At 40.4% G+C, this 24428-nt stretch overlaps 1 protein-coding gene across 2 annotated transcripts in view; it reads left to right on the forward strand.

Annotated features, from left to right (window-relative positions):
• The window catches only part of fam184ab (family with sequence similarity 184 member Ab), a 230106-nt gene that overhangs the window by 102509 nt on the left and 103169 nt on the right, over positions 1 to 24428 (forward strand). For both annotated transcript variants that reach the window (XM_049589644.1, XM_049589645.1), the window contains exons 6-9: positions 378 to 629; positions 7717 to 7852; positions 10603 to 10784; positions 18759 to 18944. In XM_049589644.1, coding sequence (XP_049445601.1) covers positions 378 to 629; positions 7717 to 7852; positions 10603 to 10784; positions 18759 to 18944 — 756 coding nt within the window. The remainder of the gene's footprint in view (positions 1 to 377; positions 630 to 7716; positions 7853 to 10602; positions 10785 to 18758; positions 18945 to 24428) is intronic.

A 24428-nucleotide genomic window follows, 5' to 3' on the forward strand; every position in this document is an offset into this window, starting at 1 on the left:
CTTTGTTGACCTTGCTGAAATTGGAGGCTGTGATCTGCAGATTTGTGTACAGCAAATTGTACTGTGTTTAGAAGATGTTAATTTCAACAGAAAAACATCCTCATTGACAATGAATGCCGTCAGCCAAAACATTTTGGCTTCAAATTTTGTCTGCATTGGTTGTTTATGCATTAGAATGCATTTTGATGAGAAAGCTTTTCAAACCGTCCAATATGTTTTTCGGTTGCAATCCAATTTTTCAGAAAGAAGAGTGAAAAAAGTCAAAGTTAGTAAAGAAGATAAAGCACAGTGTCCGTGCTAGAGGCTTTATGTTTTATACTTCCATTAATCTGTTTTGGATTAAGGTGCTTTTTTCACACCAGTCTGTCCGTCCCCAGGCTCAGGCGTTTTACGAGCGCGAGCTGGAGGCCATGAAGAGAACTCAGCAGCTAACTGCCGACAACCTGTTGGCATGGAAACGCACCGAGGCCGAGCTGCGGCGGGAATTCCAGACTCAGGAGGCGGCGCTCCAGAAAACCCTCGGCAAACTGAGGGCCGAGTTGGCCAGGGTATCGGACGAAGCTCGGGAAAACCGAGAGAAGTCCCACAAGCTTCAGGCGTCCCTCAACACAGCTGAGAGCACCGTCAAGGTGAGTCTGAGCCTCCAACAGCTGGTTCAAACACATTGCTGTCTTTAAAGTCACATGCTTGTGCCATGACTGGACTATAAACTCTAAAAAGGACAGTCCCGGAACATCCTGAAATTTAATGGAACAAAGTCTGTGATTGGCTGTATTCTGATGCAGTTTTTATGGGAAGCCTACAAAACTTGTCCTTTGTAATAGATAATAAAATGTGTGTATAAAATAAAATGGTTATATGGGATAAAAATGAGATAAAATGGATTCAGCCTGGTGTTGATACTTCAATTCACTGATTAAATTCCAGAAGGTGGATGTTCAACGAACTGTTTTATCTGACATTACCCTCTGTCCAGACATCAAACATCCACAGCAGAGTACACTTTGCTTTGAGAGCTTAGTCAAACACATTTGTTCCAACCAGTTATCATCACCTTTATTTACATCAATTATATCTATTACAAGCAAACAGTTCTGTAGCAGCCATTTTTATTATGTAAAAATGATCTTTATTCATCAAGTGTTTACATTATGTCAACTTTTTGTCCCAACTCCCCTCCCATAGGTAACTTAATGTGGAGTGTTTGACAACTGTGAGCACTATGGAGCAATGTTTTTACGAGTGCACATTTGCATCATGCACATGCGCAGGCACATAACATATTACACATTCCAGTCCCTTGTTAAAAGTTGGGGCCGTCAACAAGCAAAGACACTTAGCAATGCAACAGTGAAGGCAGTAAAGAGGAAGACTGCAGGCTAGAAAGCATGAATGTTTCTGTTCACGATATATAATATTAAAAAATAAATAGGTTTGCATATGTTTTATGAGAAGTGAATGCACTCAACATGTTTGTTAGACCTGAGGGATACACACAACACATTTGATAAGACAGACTAAATGTAAACACAGCTTTTTGGTTGCTGGTGAACCTGTTGAAGATCATCTGCACTCTTTACTTAGAAACTCTGCTGTGTCATGATCATCTTAGTTATTATTTATTTATTTCTAATGTAGTCTTCTGTGCCCCAAGCACCTGAATGTTGAATTTAAAATGTTTTTTTTATGTAGTTTCCAGGTCATTTGTCACAAATATTTTGCTGTTTTCTTGGTGCTTATTTTTACTTAAGATAGGCCTGTCAGGATAATTATGATATCAACTTTACCTTTGATTTATGGACATGACCTCGATTTTGCCTATTAGTTATAACATGTGTTTTTTATTTAAAAAAAATGTCCCCAACATTTTAGCAAACATGGTGCCAGAACAAACAGCTGAGTTTCCCACTTTAAGACTTTGGTGCAGTGATTCTCCCCTTTTTTTCTCTCTCCACCCTGATTGCTTGTGCGAATCTAAAGACAAATCAAACATTTCAAAGATGACACAGTGTAGCTTACTGGTTGCCTGCAGCTGCACTTTTGAAGTGGAAGAGACGCAGTCCTGATAGTCAGTAGTTTGCCATTTTCTGGCAACAAGCTAAAACGTCTGTTGTTTGTAATTCTACCTTCCTACAACTTCATCTTCCACTCCGTAAATCCACCAGCAAACCTCCCGGCTCCTGGGCTGTCCGTCCCGGCAGCACATTGGCTTTATCATGGAGGTAACTGCAGTGTTCCCAGAGCTTTGCTAAGCTTGTCAATTAGTCAAAAGAGGCATCACTTAGTTTTATTTTTGTTGGCCAAATTTTGTATTAAGTCTCAAATGGAGTAATTTTGGGCTGCTCCTATAAATGTATTATCTTTTGTATATTAACAGGTGTTAATTACCTCTTGAAAATATGTTAAATATTTTTTTCATATTCCAAATTCAATGTCTGAATATTCCCAAGAATGATAATTATGTTATAGTTATATCAGTGGCATAAAATGGTCTTAATAATAATATTGGTCATTGCGATTATTTGTGGGACAACGTATCATCCAACAAATGTTGGATTATCAAATTATCGTGACTTGCCTACGATCGACAGCCATTTAAGGGTGTTTTCACAGGGTGTTTTTCAGCCCTCTAAATGGACTCAGAGTGGTGACTCAGCATTTTTTGGGCATAAACAAACACTCCAAGAGAACTCAGACCCCTCTGGAGCAAACCAAACTCCGACCACCCCCCGGGATTTGCTTCAAGTCTGCAGTGCGGTTCACTTAACCCTTGCCTTGTGATCACAAAGTGCTCCAGGTTCGCTTTGCTCTTTGCCATTGTATTTAGCCCTCTAGATCACATGCTACTGTACTGGGATGCTTGAAAAATCAGACGAAACCACGTTGGCCTGTAATGCTTGCAAGGGCGCAGGACGAGGAGTAGTTTGGTCCACGGAAGATACTGCATGTCTCCAGATGTGGAATGCAGAATACATCAAACAGCAACAGTCTACAGTACAGAAACGCTAAGGTTTTCCTCCAATTTTAGGTTCATCTGAAAGCAAGGGGCTTCATAATCACACTGCAGTGCCATGTCAAATTAAAAACCAAACTATGTCAATATATGTTATATATATAGTGTGAACAGAGAGAGGACTGAGGCCCCATCAGAGCTGAAGTTGACCAGAAAGAGAACTGAGTCCTTCTTCAAATGAACACCTTCAGTGTGGAACTGTTTCTTAGCACCTACCAATCAGTAATGAGTGCATTTTGTTTTCGGGCAAAAATAGCAACGCTGTGTTCTCTTTTCAAGTAGATCTCTCTGAAATTCCACTTTCTGAGTTCTGTAAGGTCTTTGGTGTACACTCACATGACATTATCTCCACCGTTGAAAATGAAGTTGACACATGCTCCGGGGGAATTGGTTAAGTAGGTCTGTTTTGTTGTTATGATTTGCTGTGAAGTTTGTGTGAAATTATCACTGATTGCACAGAAGGCAGGAAGGGGTCCCCCCCTTCTCACTGTTGCTGAGAATATGATCAAGGTCAGCAGTGGTTGGTGTGCCTGGAGTTAATATTTCCATTCCTTTTCAGAGCAATTAACTGTAACCCAGATAAAGAAACGACAACCGAGCGGCGAGCTCGAAACCAACTTCACTTGACAGCTCCTCCAGATTCTCTCATTTGATACAAGATTCAAGGCAGTAAAACAGAAATCAGAGGGTAGAAACAGTTTGATCTCGCCTTTCATACTGCACGTAGCTGACGTGTTGTTACTAACGTAATATATCACAGTAATCTCTTAATAACAGCCTCAGTCTTTGACATACGAGATTTTAATTTAACCTTAACAAGCTCGCAATAGATGTTTAAATCTTTGTTTTGATCTTCCACATACCTCATTACTCCTCTTGACTATAGTTAGTCATCATTTGGTTTCCGGAAGGTAGCATTTTGCTCAAGCAGGGTGACATTTTTCGACTCTCTTCACTAAATTTCTTTTCACTCTGGAAAATTAAAATGTTGCACCAAATCAAAATGTTCCGTAGTCTCAGGAGGCATAATTACTGTACCGGCGGCATACTTCACGGGTAGAAATAGTGGCATCAAATATCGACTTAACACCAGTCGAAAGCACTTGTAGTTGGTGTCAGGATGCTACAGCTCCCTGCTTCACTGTTCTCTGTCATCCTCCTTTAGCTTATGATTTAGGAGGCAAATCTGCAGAGAAATGCAAGCAAATGATGGCTCGGAGTAACTGAGACAGACGTAATTAATCGCTGACTGTTCACAGGCTTCTGTAGGAATATGCATGCCAAAAATTACAAATTATCCCCCAAGTGAAATACTCCAGCGAAGCTTTGGTAAATTGCTGCTGTCACTGTCTTTGGACTAAATACTTCACTCTCAGGTAAAGCCTATCTGGACTGGCTGAGGGAAGCTTTTAGCAGGATAAAACAATAAATCATCTAAAGCATAGTTTTCAGGGCCTTTTATATTTAAATGGCAATGCAGGATTCAGTCATGTCCAATAAGGATGATTGACACAAGTGAGGCTCTGTGTGTTTGCTTTATTTTACTGTTTAAATTTGATGAGGGGTGAATCAGTGGTAATGACTAAATGCTGTCAATAATAGGATTCCTCTTTTGGCCCAGATAACTCAACTGAGGTGCAATTAATTAAACTATTAAACTATTTTTACCCCTCCTTCAGCTTCAGACACACACTCATGTTTGTTCATTGCACTTGTGGGGACCCTCATTGAGAGAGTATGTTCGCCAGCCGTTGCTGGAAATAGTTCCCACCAAATGTGCTTTTCATTCCTGTTAGAGCACATTTACTTTTATATTTCCCAAGTGTTTCAGGAAATAACTGGTCCTGGTAAAAATATGAAAGCATGGGGCGCCCAGTGGCTCAGTGGTTTGAGCAGGCATCCCACACACAAAGGCACTGCCCTCACTGCAGAGGCTGTAGATTTGATTCCAGCCTGCGGCTCTTTACTGCATGCCATCCCCACTCTCTCCACCTTTCATGCCTAAGTGTGTCCCGTCGAATAAAGAAAAACCCAAGAAAATCTTAAAAAAAAAAAAAAGAGTTAAACTATAGATTTGTGTCAAGACTGATGCCTTCAATAGAGACACACAGGTTTAGAATAATGCCAGACTCAACCTCTAACAACCATTTAAGGAAGTGAGGATTAAATAGAGTATATATCCACTTTCCCCTCTCTCTTCCAAACCACTTTCCCTTCTTAATATCAATTCTGATACCTGAACTTGCATGTTTGCCGATACTGATTATCGATCAGATACAATTGCGTGACAAAAAGAAAAATAATCTAACCTATGTTAACCCATTATGGCTGTGAAATGATTGCTGTCATGCTGTAAGGCATGGCTCAAGTTAAAACCTTTATAAAATATGAACAAATACAAGCAGACAAAGAATGCCACATAACTTCTTTTATTATATTTGACTGTCACTCATTTGAAAACTGTATTTTAGAAATAAATAACAATTTACTTTTGAAAAATGCAGCCACAATTTAGCAACGCCATTGGCACTCCCTTGAAACTAAAGCCTTGCATACTATACATGTTGCCTTTTTGCTGATGGGACTCTCCAGTGTGAAATATCGCCAGAATGCTGACATTTTGAATGGAGATTTAGTGGAAATCAGTTCTTCTTTACCGTTCTAAAACAGTAGTTAACAGTAGCTGCACAGCACAACTTGCTGTGTAGGCTACTTTTTTAGAGCAGTGAAGAAGAACTGATTTCAAGGAAAACGCACTACTTACATTTTTATCAATAATTTCCATGGTATCAGATCGGTGCGTAGACCTGCATACTTGCCAATGCCTGATCTAGCATTTTAGGAAGTATCAGAGGCATTTCTGATATCAGTAATCATTATTGTAACAACTCCACTCAGAAGTGTCGTACTGAAAACTCAGTCTGGCACTCAGTGAACTCAGTGAAATTGGTCCTCACATTTCATAGAGCAATGCATTATAACTTTAACAAAGACAATGACATAATTTTTACTTAAACTTAATCTAGTTTGAACCTCAACCCATGCTAACAACCATGTCTTAGCCCTTAAACTGGATTTATTGTACTTATTTTCGAATAGTGTCCTTACTTTTCAAAAAGTCTTTACTTCTTAAAATTGTCCTCCTTTGGATCTAAAGCTCACACTGGTCCTCATATAGACAGACAAACCAGAATACATAGACACACATGTTTATACACCATAGTTGAGAGCACCCTTTAGGACATCATTTTAACCTCATTTTAACAACAACAACAACATGCACAACCCTGACCCTCACCCTGACCTTAACCAGCTCCGATTTGCCATCATAGGGGACCAGCAGCTCACCAGCAAGTAAATACGACTCTGACAAAAACTGAAGCCAGGTCGAGCCTGCTCACATCCTGGAGGGGAGGCCATATGAGAAACACTCTGACAAGCAGAGACCTGGACCATTGTTTTATTCCCCCAACCCTAAGCCCTTATTGGCACCCTTGTAATATTTTGCTTTAAGTTCTTTTAAGGTTGCTTTATATTTGGAGGAGTGTTATATTATTTTATCTGTGCCTATGCACTATGAGATACACCTCACAATGTGGGCCAGTTCTCTCATTAGTTTAAACCCTAACCCTAAAATCAAGTCTTAAGCCTCAGACAACCCTTTGAAGAAGTGAGGACTGGGCAAAATGTCTCACTTTCCAAAAAAAGTGTAACCCTCAAGGTCTGAAACCCAGTCGGACCTCACAAAGATGTACAAAACAGACATACACTCTCTCTGTCTCTCTTTATATATGCCTTATCTAAAACTAGTAGTCACAATGTGTAGCTACCTGCTTTGGGCCCATCTGGGAAATCAATACACACACACACACACACAGACCCACACAGTCTAACACAGACATACACACACACACACGTTACATCACATCTAATTTGTGTGTGACTCCTCGGTGGTTATTATCACACTGAGGTTTCTTTGTCTTAGCCGTAGCAGCAGTAATTAAGTTTGAGGCAGACCGTTTGATGGGATTGAAAGATGTGAAATTGCCTCTCATAAGTTCCTACAGAGTGCTAAATCACACAGCTACTGTACTGTGTGTGTCTCTCGCTTTTGTGTGCGAGCACATCAAATCCCTCCCTGAAGTCTAGTTCTTATTAATTGAGCAGCAGTCAGCATTTACATTCCTGATCCTCAGTATTAGTAATATGCCACCAATATGCTTCATTCTATACCAGCTATGGCAGCCCGATATGTCTGAAAACTCATTGTTGGCTTCAAATTATAACAGCTACAACTTATGCAGTCACAACTTAATTGTAACATAATAATGATAGTAAATTAACTCAAGTTTGATTTACTTATCAAGAGCATGTGGGTGTTTCCTTCATCCCATTTTTAATGCCCGTGTCTTAGTGGCAATATAACGTTTTTGAATACAAGTGTTTCGATGCCAGTGTTTCCTTTTTCAGTTCATGATTTAATTTTAATGCCAAAATCTTAAGTCACTGTGGTTCCATAATTTCACTCATTGATTGACCAGAATGTACATCAATCAGTTCATGTGCAAGACTCACTGAAACAGTGGTCCGGCTACTTTATTCTCTTCTATGTAATGTTTGTCATGGAAGTCAGGTATGGCTGCCACTCAACTATGTCTGTTAACAGAGTTTTCTTTCATCTCCTTTGTTCTGTGCCTCTCCAGGACTTAACCAAGCAGCTGGACGAAGTGACCCAGAACTCAGAAATTGTGGAGATCCGTCAGAAGGAAGCAGAATGTGAACTCGAGGCAGCCAGAGATCGCGTTCAGCAGCAAGCAACTGAAATACTGCTCAAAGCCAGTAAGACCTTTCTCCTCTCTCAAATGGTACTCATAATGCTCATGAATTCTCGCACCCACACTACCAACAAGACACTTCCTGGGCTTGTCATGCAAACACATCAAACACATCCACTAACAGCTTCTCTCATCTTGTCTGAGGCATCATGGCCTGGAACATTTTAATGGTGTACAATAATGCTGTATGTCTCAGCTCATGGTATTCCCAGTCCCTCTGGGGCAGGAGAAACCATTCTCACATCAATTATGCCCAGTTTGTAGTGTGAGTGTTTGTGTGCACTCATGTTGCGTACATTGTCGCATGTTAGAATCTGATTTAATTTCTTGTGATGTCTCTCCGTCAGTGCTTTGTAACTCGGTGAAGAATTATGCTCGGCCCATTAGTTCCTATGAGCTCCTCATGCCTAAGGAGAATGCTTCACCACTTTACACTGGAGCTGTTTGCATGTGAAGAGGACAGATACGATCCAGCTGGTGATCATAACTGTGACTGTCATGTTAACGAGTTAGTGCAGGCCAAAGCTCCTCATTTATTTAAACTGTAAAGGGACCAGAGGTTGTTTTTTTGGTTCCTGTGGTAGGTTGGTTGGTTTTGAAGTGTTGGTAGCCATTTATATTAAAGGAAATTCCAGTTATTACAGCTACTGTTTTTGTAGCATTGACTATCATTTCAATTGGTCACTAAAGTAACTGCCGATATCTTAAACCATGGGAACATTGCTACATCGGTGTTTGATGGGGCAAGAGCAGTCATGACTGTGTGTGCTGAACAGCAGCAAGTGCAATAGGTCAGCATTTACCATAAAGCAAATTTAAGCCTGGTTCCAGATCTTGGAATTGCACCCACATCTCAGATTTGTTGAGTAATTCAAACTGATATGGTGAGACAATCAATCAATCAATCAGTCAACCAATAGAGCTTTGCAGGCAGAATTAAGAATGTCAGCAACATCTTCCTGCATAGCTAGCTACGTCACTACAGTCATGAACATTTTTGGAACTTACTGGCTATTGGTCAAAAGATAACTTTACCTCTGAGGGCAACTGCTAATAATTCAGGGGTTCTGGTGTCTCCAACAGATATGGGGGCCGATACTTTCTTTTTTGTGTGGCAATCATTGTTTACAGTCCCTTCAGCAACTGGAGACAGAGTGAGACAACATTTTGGCTAATCTCCATAAACAAATATCTGTGTATGGATGCAGATAAACAGAAAGCTAATGCTGGGTACACGCTACACAATATCAGCCCGATTATAGCCTGATGTAGCATCATACCGTGTCGGCTGGGATCGTGAACGACAACGAGTGTTGTACGCAATAATCCATTGTTTTATCTCGTGTAGTGTGTCATAGTAGATGACAACCAATGCCACATCTGGGACACCTCATGAAGTCCCGACAGAAAGTCTAGCATGTTTGATTTTCTTTTTGTCATTCACAATGTCTCCCATCACAGCCGTCACTCGATCGTTCTGCTGTTGTAGACAACTGTACGAGAACAACACCCCAGTTTTACTGATATTTCCTCTAGAGATGTTACCATGACACAGTAAAAAGGGAAAAATTATGGCCTAAACAGCAGAGACACTTTAGCAACCCGGTGAGTACTACCTTGAGCATCAGGCTTGCAAATAATATTATTTCTTCATAATGGAGGATATAAAGTAATAAAATATGAAAAATAGTGTTGGGGCTTTTACTCACCACAACTGCAGAGGCTACCAGCTTCATTTGAAACAGACTACATTATAAACAGGCCGTTATTTATTATTCCCTCTGTATTTTTCTATTTTTACTTTTTATCTGCTCCTGTTGCCTTGATAAAGTTAATGCATTGCGCCGTCATTTCAAACTCAAATGTATCTGTTTAAAGCCTGTTTGAATTTGGGTTGAGAGAATCCTTAATTTTCTAAACAGGCTTTTATTGTGAAACATTTGCAGGAACTTGTTGTGGAGGATTCAGTGACTTGCATAGTTTGCACGCAGTATTTCAAATGTAGCTCCTGCCATCTGGTGGCACTTTTCACATGACTACACCAACATTTCAGCTGGCTCATGAACAGCCGTAATGACTGAAATAATAGTAACAATGATAATAACAATAGGACAAGAATAACTGGATGACATCTTGGACGTCATGAAAGACGACCAGGGATGATTGGCATGGACCATCGTGTAGTGTGTCATGTCTGTCGGCCAAGTCATGGCTTGATTTTATGACTCCACAATCTGACATAGTGACTGTTGGAATGACCAGAAATGTCATGTAGTGTGAACCCAGCATAAATTGTTGTCTGATGATAGCTAATGGGTTTGGCCAGTGCATTCCTCCTCTTCTGCTCTCCGCAGTTTACCTGCAGACAACCAAAACCAGCTCAAACATGATTGGTCAATGCTACTCACATTACAAATAGACTATAAATGGAAAGCAGAACACTTGCGATACAAAAGTCTTGTCCCTTTCTGCATACATACTGTATGTAGATATCTGTTTATAGGGATTACCCTCATGAATAATAGTGACATGAGAATAGTTACAAGAATGGTGATGAGCATGGATGACATTGAGGTTAAAGAAAATGGTAATTCAGCAAATTTACTCCAGTGACAAAACTTAAGTTTAAAATGCTGACATCAGTTTATTTAACATGTGTTTGTTGCCTTAACAGGAAACCTCCAAGAATGACAGTATGCAGATGACATCGCTCTTTGCATTCTGCTCACATTTGTTGACTCTGTCCTGTCATAGGTCAGATAAGCAGCCTGCAGGCCACCCAGATGACCCAGGAAGCAGCCATCAGGGACTTGGACAACGAGCGGAGCCGGCTGAAGGACAAAGTGCTGAGAATGGAAGAAGAAAGGGAGTCCCTGCAGAGCCAGAGCCAGGCACTGGATGAAAGACAGAGAGAACAGCTCCAGTCCCTGGAGAAGGTGTGTACGTGTATGTGTGTGTGTGTGTATATGTGTGTGTGTGTCTTTGGCTAGTGTGATTTGTATTCACTTCAGGCTGGAATAACACTGTTCTGAATAACCAATAAGCCATCAAGATGCTGCGACTGGAGTTTTTGGTAGACTTTGCTCTGGACCAGTTTTTCCTTCCTTCAAATACAGTCAGTAAAATATTCTGTCCTCATATTTGGGAGAATAGGTCCTTGCATAAAAAACATTTCAAATTATACCACCAAGAAAACTCAAAGCAAGTGATTAGCATACATTTTAGAATAATATAAAATATATTAACATTGGCCTTGGTGCATCATTATTTCAGGTCAGAGAAGCCAGATTGCCATGTTAAAGATGAGATTTGTCTTTTCAAGTAGAAAGTTTGTCTTTTGTTTTTTCCATTTCGACCTCAGCTCCTTAATAATGCCCCAAAATTCAGCCTCTTGGAGAGAAAAGCCCAAAAGTAAAAGACTATTTGTTGGAGCTATGAAGCAATTCTAATACTTACTTGTTCCCAAAACTGATTTATTTCTTCAGTTCGATTTAGTATTTCTTTTTTCTTATTTATTTTGCAACGCTGACATTCCTATGAGTTTACAGAGTAACCCCCCTGTGCACTGTGGTGAGCTTTATATTTTGCCCAAAGCCAGTCTGTGTAGATGTTAAAGGACTATTTGACTTGAATTATTGGTTTATTTCAGGAAGTCCTTTATGGAGAACACAAAATGTTAAGGCAACATATAGCTGACTGTATAGAATGCATCACGACTCCTACACCTTTTCTATCTTCCTATCTTTCTTAAGATGTCTGAACCTTAAGAGCTTCTCTCAGTCACTCTGTTTTAGAGTGGTTATAATATATCTTATGTATGCAACAGAGTTTGAAATGTCTCATGAGCAAAAAGCAGCATAAATGGACTGCAGTCATCAAACTGTTGAAAGGGTCAAAACTGTCGATCATTGCATTTGTCAACTTTCCGGGGGAAAAAAATGCTCCTCTTTTTAAAAACCAAGAAGCTTAAAGGTCAGATGATTTAAGAAACAGTGTAGTCAGCAGAGCAACCACAGCCGACGGTAAATGTCAAGTGTTGCTGCTTCATGTGTGTTTTCCCATCCCTTTATCTTTGACATTTGTGCAGTGTAATCCCTTGGGAGCCGGGAGAGTTCTCCCACTGAGCGAGGCTGCCGTGAATTTGAATGCCTTCCTGGGGATAATAGGAGATCTCGCACCACTTAAACTTTACGGCACCTTCCCGTTATGGTGGCAGCAGAGTCCCTCAGTGCTCCCGTGATTTCTGACTTTAGTGGACTACTCACAGTAATCTGGCTGTTGATGAGAGTATCGTCGCTGGGGGTTACTAACCTAAAAAAAAAAAAAAAAAAAAAAAAAATCTGGTGATATTAGTGGGTTTTCCGCTGTGAAGTGTTTTACCAAGTTCTTTGCAATTAAATGGTGATTTTTGGAAATAAGCAACATTAGCAAGCTGGGAGGGAAATAACATTTCAGATAGTGTTAGTGGTCTGACTTAATTATAGAACGTTGTGGAAAAGTCATTACATTAATGGGAGGCTTTGGTTTTCTTTTCCTTCCTTATCAACAGTACTTTTCCTCAATTATGTTTTTTGATCTTTGCCTCCTTTATTTTTCTTTGTCCTCTCCGTGCACAAGGAGAAATTCACCTCCTAAGATGTTTGCCTGCCCCGTTGTTCATATTATCCCCCTCAGGCTTGTCTGGCCATATGACAACACAGCAGTCTTGCTCAGTTTGACCAGTCTGATGGTTGTTCCTTGGTAGATTTCCAAAACAGCCCACTGGTTTGGAGCAATTAGTGCACAGCAATATGATCCCTGGTGGGAAATTAAAGGTTTTTCATGTTGTTGCCAATGTTTGATAGATTTAATAATCTGCCAGATACTCATGAGTTTTTAAATGACTGGTAAAGGCCAAGTTAAGTATAGAATGGGCGTGTTGGGTTCAAGTGTGTTGACAGTGAGAGAACACTGTGTTCTTCCATAGCAAGCAGCTTTATATGTTGGTCGATGAGTCTCATTGATCAAATTTAACTGTTAATGTGCTGCTTGAGAGTGCAAGGTTTACAGCAACCTTAGTCGACATAATACAACAGTTAGACTCTGACCTGCATTTAGCGTCGCTGTCCTCGGAAGCAGCCGTCTGTCAGCAGCAGCTCCTGAGGAGCTGAGAGGACAGCGGCCGGCCAAACTGCCTTCACCAGGCTGACTGACAGCTGACATTTCTGAACCAAAATGTTTCTCACGTCAGCCGCACATGAAGGAATCAACAGTGTTTGTATTGATTGTTTCATTGGTTTTATTTCTCAGCCCATTATAGGCAGAGAGGGGAATCTGCCTCTCTCAGACAGACTGGGAGCAGATCAATCAATGTAGATACGCTTGATAAATTAAAACACATATACAGCGGGATGTTTGTTTGATTTCCACAGCTGTCTGTCCAGATTCCGCTTAACTGAATGTGACAGAAATAGACTCGTAGTGTAAAAAAACGTAGGGCGTCTCTGCAGGGGGTTATCATGGAGATAACTTTAGCCTTTTTCAGAAGCATGAATTGAAAATGATGTGAGACTTTTTGATATCTGTTGAGTGATACTCTTCAAAAATGTCAAGTGCTCTGCCATAATTCAGGCTTGACTATAGACCTAGTTTAGACGTATTAGCTAGCTAGCTAGACGTATTAGTTAGCTCATACTATTGTGCAGGAACATTTATGTGAGCTAGGCAACAGTTCAGTCCCATTAGTTACAGAATGATTAGTGTTGGTAGAGCAAACAAATCATAATCTATTGTCGCTATCTGTCATCTAATAAATGGTGTTTGATCTATAAAAGCAATATCGATCTTGAGGTCGTGCTGTTGTATCTGCGGCTTGGTGCCTGTGACTGAATCATGATATTCAGTACAACAGCCTTCCCTCTCGTATTATTGCTTCATTATAGTAAATACAAGTATCATATCAGACTCTGCATCAGCAGATACAGCAGATGCAGTGTTAAACAACTCAACTTGTGATTGTGTCCAAAAAAACTTAATCAGGACATCCCTAGTAGTTAGTCCTTTCATTATCCATGTGCTTACGTCATACCCTGTGTTTTGGTAAATGTGAAACACCTCAGCCTAAAACAATGACAGGTAGTGCAGCAGAAACCTGAAGAATCTGAACTGCCTCACAATAAAGGGTTGCATCTTTATGCACAAAAAACACATTATTTTTTTTTATGATCAGCAGAGTACCAGAAGTATATTGTTCAACAGAGAAATCGAGAGGAAAAAATAAACCTACAACAGATTTTGAATCTCATCTCATTAGTAGACAGATAATCTGTGTATGCACTAGAGCAAACATTCTCACAGAGAGTTTCTTGGCTTACTTTAGGGGTCTGTTACTGTGCCTAATGTCAGCTGCAGTAATGGATATCACTGGTCCCATGTGGCTTTTTTGGCGCAGTTTGGCTCATTAAAAATTTGTTAAACCCATGCAATGAAGAAACAGCTGCTCCCCTGATTAAACTCAAAGTAAATGGGCTGCAGATTATATTTTTATTTTCAGTTTCTCAGGAACGTCACTGCTTTCTGTGACTTTATCCTTGATTCATGCTGTACCAAAGTTCCAATGACAAACCCAGCGCGCTGTTGCCGGGTACAGAGGGCGTTTGTTCTTGCCTGTCTGCTTGTCTGTCTGTTACACAATATATGGCGCTCAGTAACAACTTAAATCAGCAGGACTTCATTCTTTCTCCTCTGTGCCCTCTGAGCCGCATCTTTTGGCTGTTATCCATTCCTATATTTTACCACTTCCCTCTATTATCCCTCCAGTTTAAAATCTATGAGACAGCTCGTTTCTGATTCAGCTTCGACTCCTCTCAGGGCTAATCCACACGTACATGGATATATTGAGAACTTTTTTTCTGTGTTTTGACCCCCTGTGAACAAAAAACTGTTTTAGGTCACTAAAAAGAAAACCTTTTGTAAAACTTCTTGCGGGGTGAAGAATTTCAGCGACTTCTCAGCATTGACATGTGGACGAGAACTGAGCTTTTAGTTTGTAATGTCAGTGTGTGTACTGGTGGCTCCTGTTTTTTAAGGTATCTCAAATGAGGAGACATTTAACGCAATTGCAGATGTGGCCAAAATAGTGCAGGCTGTCACCTTGCTAACAAGACTTTTTACATTTCTATACATAAATGTTCAGTTACTCTTTCACTGTATTGAGGAACTGAAGCGTCAGAATGCTCTACAGAGGTCACAGCTTAAGGTAGCCTTCAGGTAAAAGCTTTTTTTCAGGCTTCTAGCCAACATCATCTTCTTTTTTATGTGTAGTTTTAGGTTATATGTTTATATCACTGGCTATTGGTTTGGCACGCTCTTGACAGCCTTTTAAATGTGTTTGTGCATATTTATTTGGATGGATATTTTTTTAAGGCAGTCGGTGCTTAAGTGGACAAGATTTTTTTTAAACGGAGTGAAAACCCCATTTTCAAAAATGCCTATTGTACGTGTGGTTGAGGCCTTACTTACCCACAAACTAATAACTAACAAATCACTAATCAGCATGCTCTTAATCTTCCCAATTTACCCTTCCACAATGACTGATTGTCCAATCATAGCCTAGCGACTGTAACTAGGCACAGCCTGACAGCCAATCTCTGTGCGCAGAGACACAAACAAGCTGCAAACATTAGCATACCTGTCTAACTAGCTTAATACCCACAGTTTTAACAAAGCATTGCCTCCAAGGTCAAGAATTAGCACATCCTTAGCTAATTACTTTATTTTGTGGGGTTACAGGTTACTTAAAAAAATGCCCCATTCAGACACATTGACTCTGTAGGAGCCACGTTGCTACTATTTCAGAATTTAGCCAACGTGTGATAACGTTAGATCTGCCAGACACATTGGTCAGTATATTTTCCTGTTATAATCCAGTTAGCATTCAAATACAAAACTGTTTAAATGTAACCACATTTTTCACCGATAAAACTACACTGTAATATCAGGGTGAACTAGCACTATGCGGCAGTAAAATGAAATTGTTTTACATGTCTTCCACATGGATCAGCAACTGGTGAGAATACTGACTTTGTGTCATCATCTTTCAGCATTATATCATGTATGTAGCCATCAAGTGTGTATTGAAGACCTTTTTACACAGTTTTTGTTTTAAAATAAGTCAGCTAAGAACTAGAGATGGCATTTTTGACTGCTTCACTGAGTTAGCATTAATTAGCCAGATAGCTACAGTTGATTGAAATCTGCTAGTGGCTGGTTCTTCAGACAACAACATTGACAGATGGGAGAAACAAGTCTGCTTTTGTTTCTTTCTTTGTGAAATCAAGGACTCATAAACTTCTTTTACACTGCCTCTTCAAGGTGGTAATTTCATGCTGTTATGCCGCCTCTCTGTTCCATGTAAAAGGTACCATATACAGTACAGGCCAAAAGTTTGGACACACCTTCTCATTCAATGCGTTTTCTTTATTTTCATGACTATTTACATTGTAGATTCTCACTGAAGGCATCAAAACTATGAATGAACACATGTGGAGTTATGTACTTAACAAAAAAACGGTGAAATAACTGAAAACATGTTTTATATTCTAGTTTCTTCAAAATAGCCACCCTTTGCTCTGATTACTGCTTTGCACACTCTTGGCATTCTCTCCATGAGCTTCAAGAGGTAGTCACCTGAAATGGTTTTCCAACAGTCTTGAAGGAGTTCCCAGAGGTGTTTAGCACTTGTTGGCCCCTTTGCCTTCACTCTGCGGTCCAGCTCACCCCAAACCATCTCGATTGGGTTCAGGTCCGGTGACTGTGGAGGCCAGGTCATCTGCCGCAGCACTCCATCACTCTCCTTCTTGGTCAAATAGCCCTTACACAGCCTGGAGGTGTGTTTGGGGTCATTGTCCTGTTGAAAAATAAATGATCGTCCAACTAAACGCAAACCGGATGGGATGGCATGTCGCTGCAGGATGCTGTGGTAGCCATGCTGGTTCAGTGTGCCTTCAATTTTGAAGAAATCCCCAACAGCGTCACCAGCAAAACACCCCCACACCATCACACCTCCTCCTCCATGCTTCACAGGCATGTGGAATCCATCCGTTCACCTTTTCTGCGTCTCACAAAGACACGGCGGTTGGAACCAAAGATCTCAAATTTGGACTCATCAGACCAAAGCACAGATTTCCACTGGTCTAATGTCCATTCCTTGTGTTTCTTGGCCCAAACAAATCTCTTCTGCTTGTTGCCTCTCCTTAGCAGTGGTTTCCTAGCAGCTATTTGACCATGAAGGCCTGATTCGCGCAGTATCCTCTTAACAGTTGTTCTAGAGATGGGTCTGCTGCTAGAACTCTGTGTGGCATTCATCTGGTCTCTGATCTGAGCTGCTGTTAACTTGCGATTTCTGAGGCTGGTGACTCGGATGAACTTATCCTCAGAAGCAGAGGTGACTCTTGGTCTTCCTTTCCTGGGTCGGTCCTCATGTGTGCCAGTTTCGTTGTAGCGCTTGATGGTTTTTGTGACTCCACTTGGGGACACATTTAAAGTTTTTGCAATTTTCCAGACTGACTGACCTTCATTTCTTAAAGTAATGATGGCCACTCGTTTTTCTTTAGTTAGCTGATTGGTTCTTGCCATAATATGAATTTAACAGTTGTCCAATAGGGCTGTCGGCTGTGTATTAACCTGACTTCTGCACAACACAACTGATGGTCCCAACCCCATTGATAAAGCAAGAAATTCCACTAATTAACCCTGATAAGGCACACCTGTGAAGTGGAAACCATTTCAGGTGACTACCTCTTGAAGCTCATGGAGAGAATGCCAAGAGTGTGCAAAGCAGTAATCAGAGCAAAGGGTGGCTATTTTGAAGAAACTAGAATATAAAACATGTTTTCAGTTATTTCACCTTTTTTTGTTAAGTACATAACTCCACATGTGTTCATTCATAGTTTTGATGCCTTCAGTGAGAATCTACAATGTAAATAGTCATGAAAATAAAGAAAACGCATTGAATGAGAAGGTGTGTCCAAACTTTTGGCCTGTACTGTACGTGCGACTCACCGCAGAAGATTTAAAAAGCAGCTGATATCAGTTAGCAGCTAACTTAAAGATGAAGAAAAGGTCCGCAAATTGGAAAAACAATGAGGTCTGAGAGCTCATTACCCTCTGAGCAGTGGATGGGATCAGCCACCATATAACAGAGACAGCGAATGATTATTATTGCCATATTATGCCATTATTATTATTTAGAAAGCACTGCTAATCCATCTGTTATATGTCACACTAGAAGCCGATGCCTCCGCGATGCCGGCCTGCTGTCTAAAATCACACACTGGAGCAGCTTGATGCAGCTGTTATTTAGTTCTGCGTAGAAATGCAAATGCGGTCTGAAGAAGGGTCTATAGCACAATCTATATGTAAAAAAGCCTATTGTTTAAAAAAAAAAATCAGGAATTTCAAGTGCCATTCTTTTCAGGTTGACAGGCAGTAACTAACTCATTGCATCTGTCACTCCAGATGCTAAAAACAACGTCTGACAAACACCAACTTGCGTTAAGACTCCATCTAGAATCAGAATGACAGTTAGGTTATGTGGCAGACTGATTCTAGGCTCCATAGCTCCTCAATCAGTAACCCCCCTCCTACATGGAGGCTGGTACAAAATATTTTGTTTTAAGTTTGTTGGGTTTTGGTGCTTCAGGAATAACAAATATGACTTTGGTGACAACATTTCAGATACAGACAGACAGGATGCAGGATTGACACCTTGGCTGTCACTCAGTACACACTGACAATATGGCTGAAAAATACAGCATATGGGATGAATGTCAGCCCGCGCTCTCTCTGTGTACCATATATCATAACACTGACATCTAAGCATATTTTTTAAACGTGTGTGTGCATGCATATTTATGTCCTGTCTCTGTCAGACCCTGCGTGAGGAGAAGTTGTCCCACGAGAAGGAGATGAACAATATGCGAGCTCGAGCCGAAGAGGAGGCTAGCCAGATGAAGGACGGCCAGGCTCGGGCTCTGGAAGAAGTCGCCAAGAAACACAGAGTGACCCTCGAGAACGCTCTCAACAACGCCGAGAAGGACAAGAACCGCATGCTGGCTGTGAGTACGCACAAACACACACACATGGACTCCAAGGTTAGACTGATATACAGGGCAGTGTCCTAAACACAGCTGCTGATTATAAACCACACCTCAGCCTGAAACGTGACACACATACAGTCATAAATGTGTTCCTGCTTTGATGAAAAACAGAGAAAACAAAAAGAAAACAAAAGAACTCATGGTAGACTACTAGATAATAATACGTCCAACAGAAGGGGGATCACATGGTGAGCTCGCTGGGCACGAAAACAAAAATCCACAAGATTCATTTTCAGATTGCTGCGTCTTTGTTTAATCAGTGTTTATTGCTCAAGCCCGAGGAAAACGAACAGCTGTATGTTTTAATTGATCCTGCATCATCAAGCTCGGGGCTCGTCTAAAGCCATAAAGATGGTGTCCTTGTGAAGCTTGTTTTCCCCAGGGTGAAAGAAGTATTACTCTCTTTATGGAGACTAGAGGTAGAAAGTAACAAAGTACATTGTTGGTTAAATTGTGCATCTTTACTCTGCTGCAGTTGAGAGGGAATATTTACAGTACTGCAGCACTTCATTTTGTATTCACTGGTTACTTTGCAGCTTACAGAATTGCAGAAGATCAGGACATCTACCCATAAAACATCAAGGTTTCCCATACACTCATTTATTTGTGGCGCCCTTCTTGTTTTGGTAAAGATTTAAATAATAAACAATACTAGTCCATACCCATTGAGTGCATAGTTGCCCACGTACAGTTTCACATGGTATGTGTTTGGGATACAGGTTATAGGACATTGCAGTTTAAATAGTCAACTGAACTCATTAAGAAGAGCAATGTATTCAGACAGAGTTTTTGTGAATTTGATAGTACGATTGCTTTATTGAAAGTACAGTAGTACCATTGCCAATAGTGGGATAGTTAGTGGGCTAAAACTGTATATTAGTAGTTGAGGTAGCATGTTGAAAGGCAGATAGTTAAAGTGTTTATATGTTGTATGGACTTAAAAGCGGGGCACACTGGTAGAATGACTGACCGACTGACTGACAGAATGACACAGTGACAGTTTCCATGATTATGTATAGCATACCATACCATGACTTAGTCATACCAAAAATTAGAAAAAAACCCAACATTAGGCCACAGGGAGAGCCACAGTGATGGGTTGCATTTTAGCCATTTTTAAGCATTTTTCTGTTGTTATAGCGCCACCCAGTTGCCAATCAGAGTTAAATTTCTCCAGTCACCTTGAGGCGTCCTGTTCTACATATCTACCAAGTTTAGTAAAAACTGATGTGGCGGTTAGGCCAAGATAAGAAATTAGCTCTCTAGCGCCCCCATTTTGTTTGATGGGGTCAATAATGGAGGGGTCCCCTCAGATTATGTGTGGTCATATGCCTACAAAGTTGCGTGGTGATCGGTGAAACCCTTGAGATACACCTTTATGTGATGAGCCACGCCCTCTACAATATTCATTGCCTTATAGAAGCTCAGTTTTAGTAAGTTTTCCAACTTTTGCCAAGAGGGAACTTTAGATATTGGTCCCTAGATTATGTTCACTGAGTTTCATGCAGATCGGTCAAACTTCCTAGGAAGAGATTGATTTTAAGCATTTTTCAAAAACTTCAAAATGGCAGAAAATCTACAGTATATAACCGCAAGTTATGGGTTCTTGATGCAAATTTGTTCCTCATGAGGAGAGGCATCTGTGTGCAAAGTTTCATGTCTCTACGACATACGGGGCATGAGATATGCCCATTCAAAGTTTGCAATTTCAATCGGTTGCTATAGCGCCCCCCTTTGGCCAGTTGATGTAATATTGCTTCATTCGCATCCTCCCATGACCCTCTACCACTGTGCCAAATTTCACATGGATTGACCAAGACAGTGAGGAGAAAAATACGTGGACCAGACACACACACAGACACACACACAGAGTTTTCATCATTATATAGTAAGATATAGAGTGGTTACTGTTAGCTTGACCTCAACCACCTACAACATTCTCAACATCTCTGTATTTGTACTCTTGAAACTTTAAGTACATTTTATTGTTATTTCTTCCACATTTTATGTTAGAGGAGCAGGGTTTAGGATTTGGCTGCATTTAGCAGTGAGGTTGCAAATTACAGGCAAATGAATACTTGGGGTTTGATTTACCAGAGCCCCCACAATACAATATTATTATGATAGTGAAGTCATAATACAATATTATTGAGACTTTAAGAGTTTCGTGATAACTCACATCGTAATATATGAAGATTTACTGCCTTTCTTTAATGTCCCTGATGGAAAACTTTGTCAGCATCTGTTTTATCTAATAAGATAAAGTTTTCAGTCCATTCATCTCAATTCAATCATTGTCACTGCAGCAAAATGTCTTTACTGGTCTTAAAAAGCAAATAATGTTTTTATTTTAGTGGGCTACCAAGAGATTCTTTTGTACTTGAAATATAAATAATTTGTATAATAAAAAAATAGATACTTAGTTTCCACATATTGATACAATATCGCCACACAGAATATCGCAATACTATGCTGTATCCATTTTTATCCAGTGGAAAAAAGTTTTAGTTGGACTACCTGCAGCAACAGGTGGAAAAAGTAATGTTATTACTGTAGCATTACTGGTAATGTGTTACTGCCCAACACTGGATTTGATCCATTGTTGGTATAAAAATATTGAGTCGTGCAGCTTATCATCAAGGATTGCTTTTTCTACTACTGGATTGATAAACACCTTTATAATTTCACAATGTCCACTATTCCTGTTGCTCAGAATCCACCGCTCGTCAACTGCGAATCTGTAAATTATGAAATGGAGCTGATATTATTAACTAATATAAAACTGAACAGTATGATATTCAGGAATGACTCAGTGAAAATACAAGCTGTCAGCTCTGTCAGTGTCTCTCTATTCTGGGTTTGTCGCTTGCCAATAGATTTGGACCTGTCACACCACTTCAATCTGTTGATGTTACACAGTATTTGTTAATGAATGAGTGGTGATTACAAATGACAGACATCTTGTGGTGCCTACATATGTTTCGACCACAGCCACATTGTGCGTGTAGGTATATTGATCTTTACAGTGGCATTGGTACCCACGCTTAAACTATGGTGTAACCACAGTCCTCTACTGTTTGCTGTTTGCTGCTCATTAAGTCGTTCAGAAACGAAACAGCAGTGCTCATTTACTTCCCAGCAGACACTCTGCAAGCTGGTTGAGGGATTTCAACGGGTAACCAGTCACAGGCCTGCCTCTCTAACCTCTGAGCTGATTCCACATTGTTCACTGACTGTACCATCTGTTACAAGAGCTGAAATGACAATACTAGCTCTGTTTGCTTTGAGACTCTGAATTGTAAAATTGTAGCGTCTCACAAAGGTCGAAATATTGTTCCAGAAGCTTTTCTGTCTTCATATGAATAAAGTTATCGAGGGAAATAGTTTGTGTACTGAAATGCAGATAATGTCCTTATGTTATTGTTCACTCAAACACCTCAGATTACTTTTTCTCACTCCCTAAAAAAAAACAGAAAAGTTCTCAGTTTGTAGCCATGACTGTAAAAGTTAATAAATGCGAAGAAAGTGAGAACAAACACTGATGTCTCTGTCTCTAATTAAAGGTATACTTTGCAGGATTGTTGGTTACTGTTTGTGAACATGCTCATGGCAACTATTCAACGATTTTTTGAATAAACCCCCCCTCCCCCCCGGAGCCACGCACACAGAGATCCATTCATCATTACGGCTGGGCTCCACCGGCTGCAAAGCGTCACATCAGCGTAGCGTCACGGCGTATTCATTTGGGCTCCACTGACTGCGTACAGAAGCGACACGTAGAGAAGCCAGCGGGGTTGTTTACCGTTTGCTGAGCCAAGAGGCTGCATGTAGGCTGCATGAAATGTTAAAGCATTTTCCACCTAAGTTATTACATATATTTGAGTTATCTACAAGTTTACTGTACTGTTTGTCATCTACTCGCTTTCAAATGTCCGCCACAGACATTTACACAATGTCACAGATAAACATGGGTAAATTAAAATTAAATTAAATTAAATTAAATTAATTAAAAAATTGGGTAAAGCATGAAAAAATCACATATCACCTCTGATAATGGTTTATTCATTTAAAAACACATTGTGCTCGTTTAGCACACTATTTCATGTAGTTTTTATCTGCTGGAGGGTCGCGTAGGGGAGCGTAGCGCGACAAAAATAGAAGAGCTGCGTAAAATAGAAAGTTGTCATGCGACAGACGGGGGTTGCCGGTGGAGCCACTGTAATTGATTAACAGGGGGGCGAGCTGCTACGGGACTCGCACTGCAGACGTGTCGCGCCGCTGAGCCCGGCCGTACGGTCCCTCGCCGCCTCCTGCGTGCCTCGCTCTCAAATGATTGTGCCTACTTGTTGTAGACTTGTGATACACAAGCTTTGCCTCACAGAGTTTGCACTGCACCTCATTTTCGTTTATTTTGTCGAAGTCGTTCTACACGGAACTTTTTCATGACTGTAGTAGTCTCTGCATGTTTCTCCTGTTTGTAGAAGAGCATCAAACTAGCTGGTAGCCCATCTCACACCGCTGTAGCAATCCTATACTGCCCTCGTGCGGTTAGGAGCTGAATTGTATGTCAAATAAAGGGGGGGAAATAAGACGGCGAATAGTAATAGTTGCATTAAAAAATCGATTTTTCAAAATAAAACAACTATTCGAAAATTCGAAAATCGTGACCCATCCCTAATGCTCACCAGCAAAAGTGAAAGTAAAAGCCAATCCCAGTTTCACTCTTGATTGGCTAGATACAGTGCCCTCCAAAAGTATTGGAACAGTGAGGCCAATTCCTTTATTTTTGTTGTAGACTGAAAATATTTGGGTTTGACATCAAAAGATGAATATGGGACAAGAGATCAACATTTCAGCTTTTATTTCCAGGTATTTACATCTGGATCTGATACACAACTTAGAAGATAGCACCTTTTGTTTGTACCCACCCATTTTTCATGAGAGCAAAAGTATTGGAACATGTCACTGACAGGTGTGTTTTGTTGCCCAGATGTCTCCCAATTACATTGATTATTCAAACAATAAATAGCACTGAATGTCTGAGCTCAGTTTCAGATTGGGTATGATAGATTTTGCCTGTGCAGACTGCATTTAGAGGTGGAACCAACATGAAAACCAGAGAGCTGTCTATGGGTGAAAAAGAAGCAATTGTGAATCTGAGAGAAGATGGACAATCAATCAGAGCCATTCAAACATTGGCCATAGCCAGTACAACCATTTGGAATGTCCTGAAGAAGAAAGAAACCACTGGTGTACTAAGCAACAGACGTCGAACAGGTAGACCAAGGAAAACATCAGCAGTTGATGACAGAAACATTGTGAGAGCTGTAAAGAAAGACCCTAAAACAACTGTTAGTGACATCAGCAACAACCTCCAGAGGGCAGGAATGAAGGTATCACAATCTACTGTTCGCAGAAGACTTCATGAACAAAAGTACAGAG

This window comes from Epinephelus fuscoguttatus, linkage group LG11 (assembly GCF_011397635.1).
Source record: "Epinephelus fuscoguttatus linkage group LG11, E.fuscoguttatus.final_Chr_v1".
Taxonomy (NCBI): Eukaryota; Metazoa; Chordata; class Actinopteri; order Perciformes; family Serranidae; genus Epinephelus; species Epinephelus fuscoguttatus.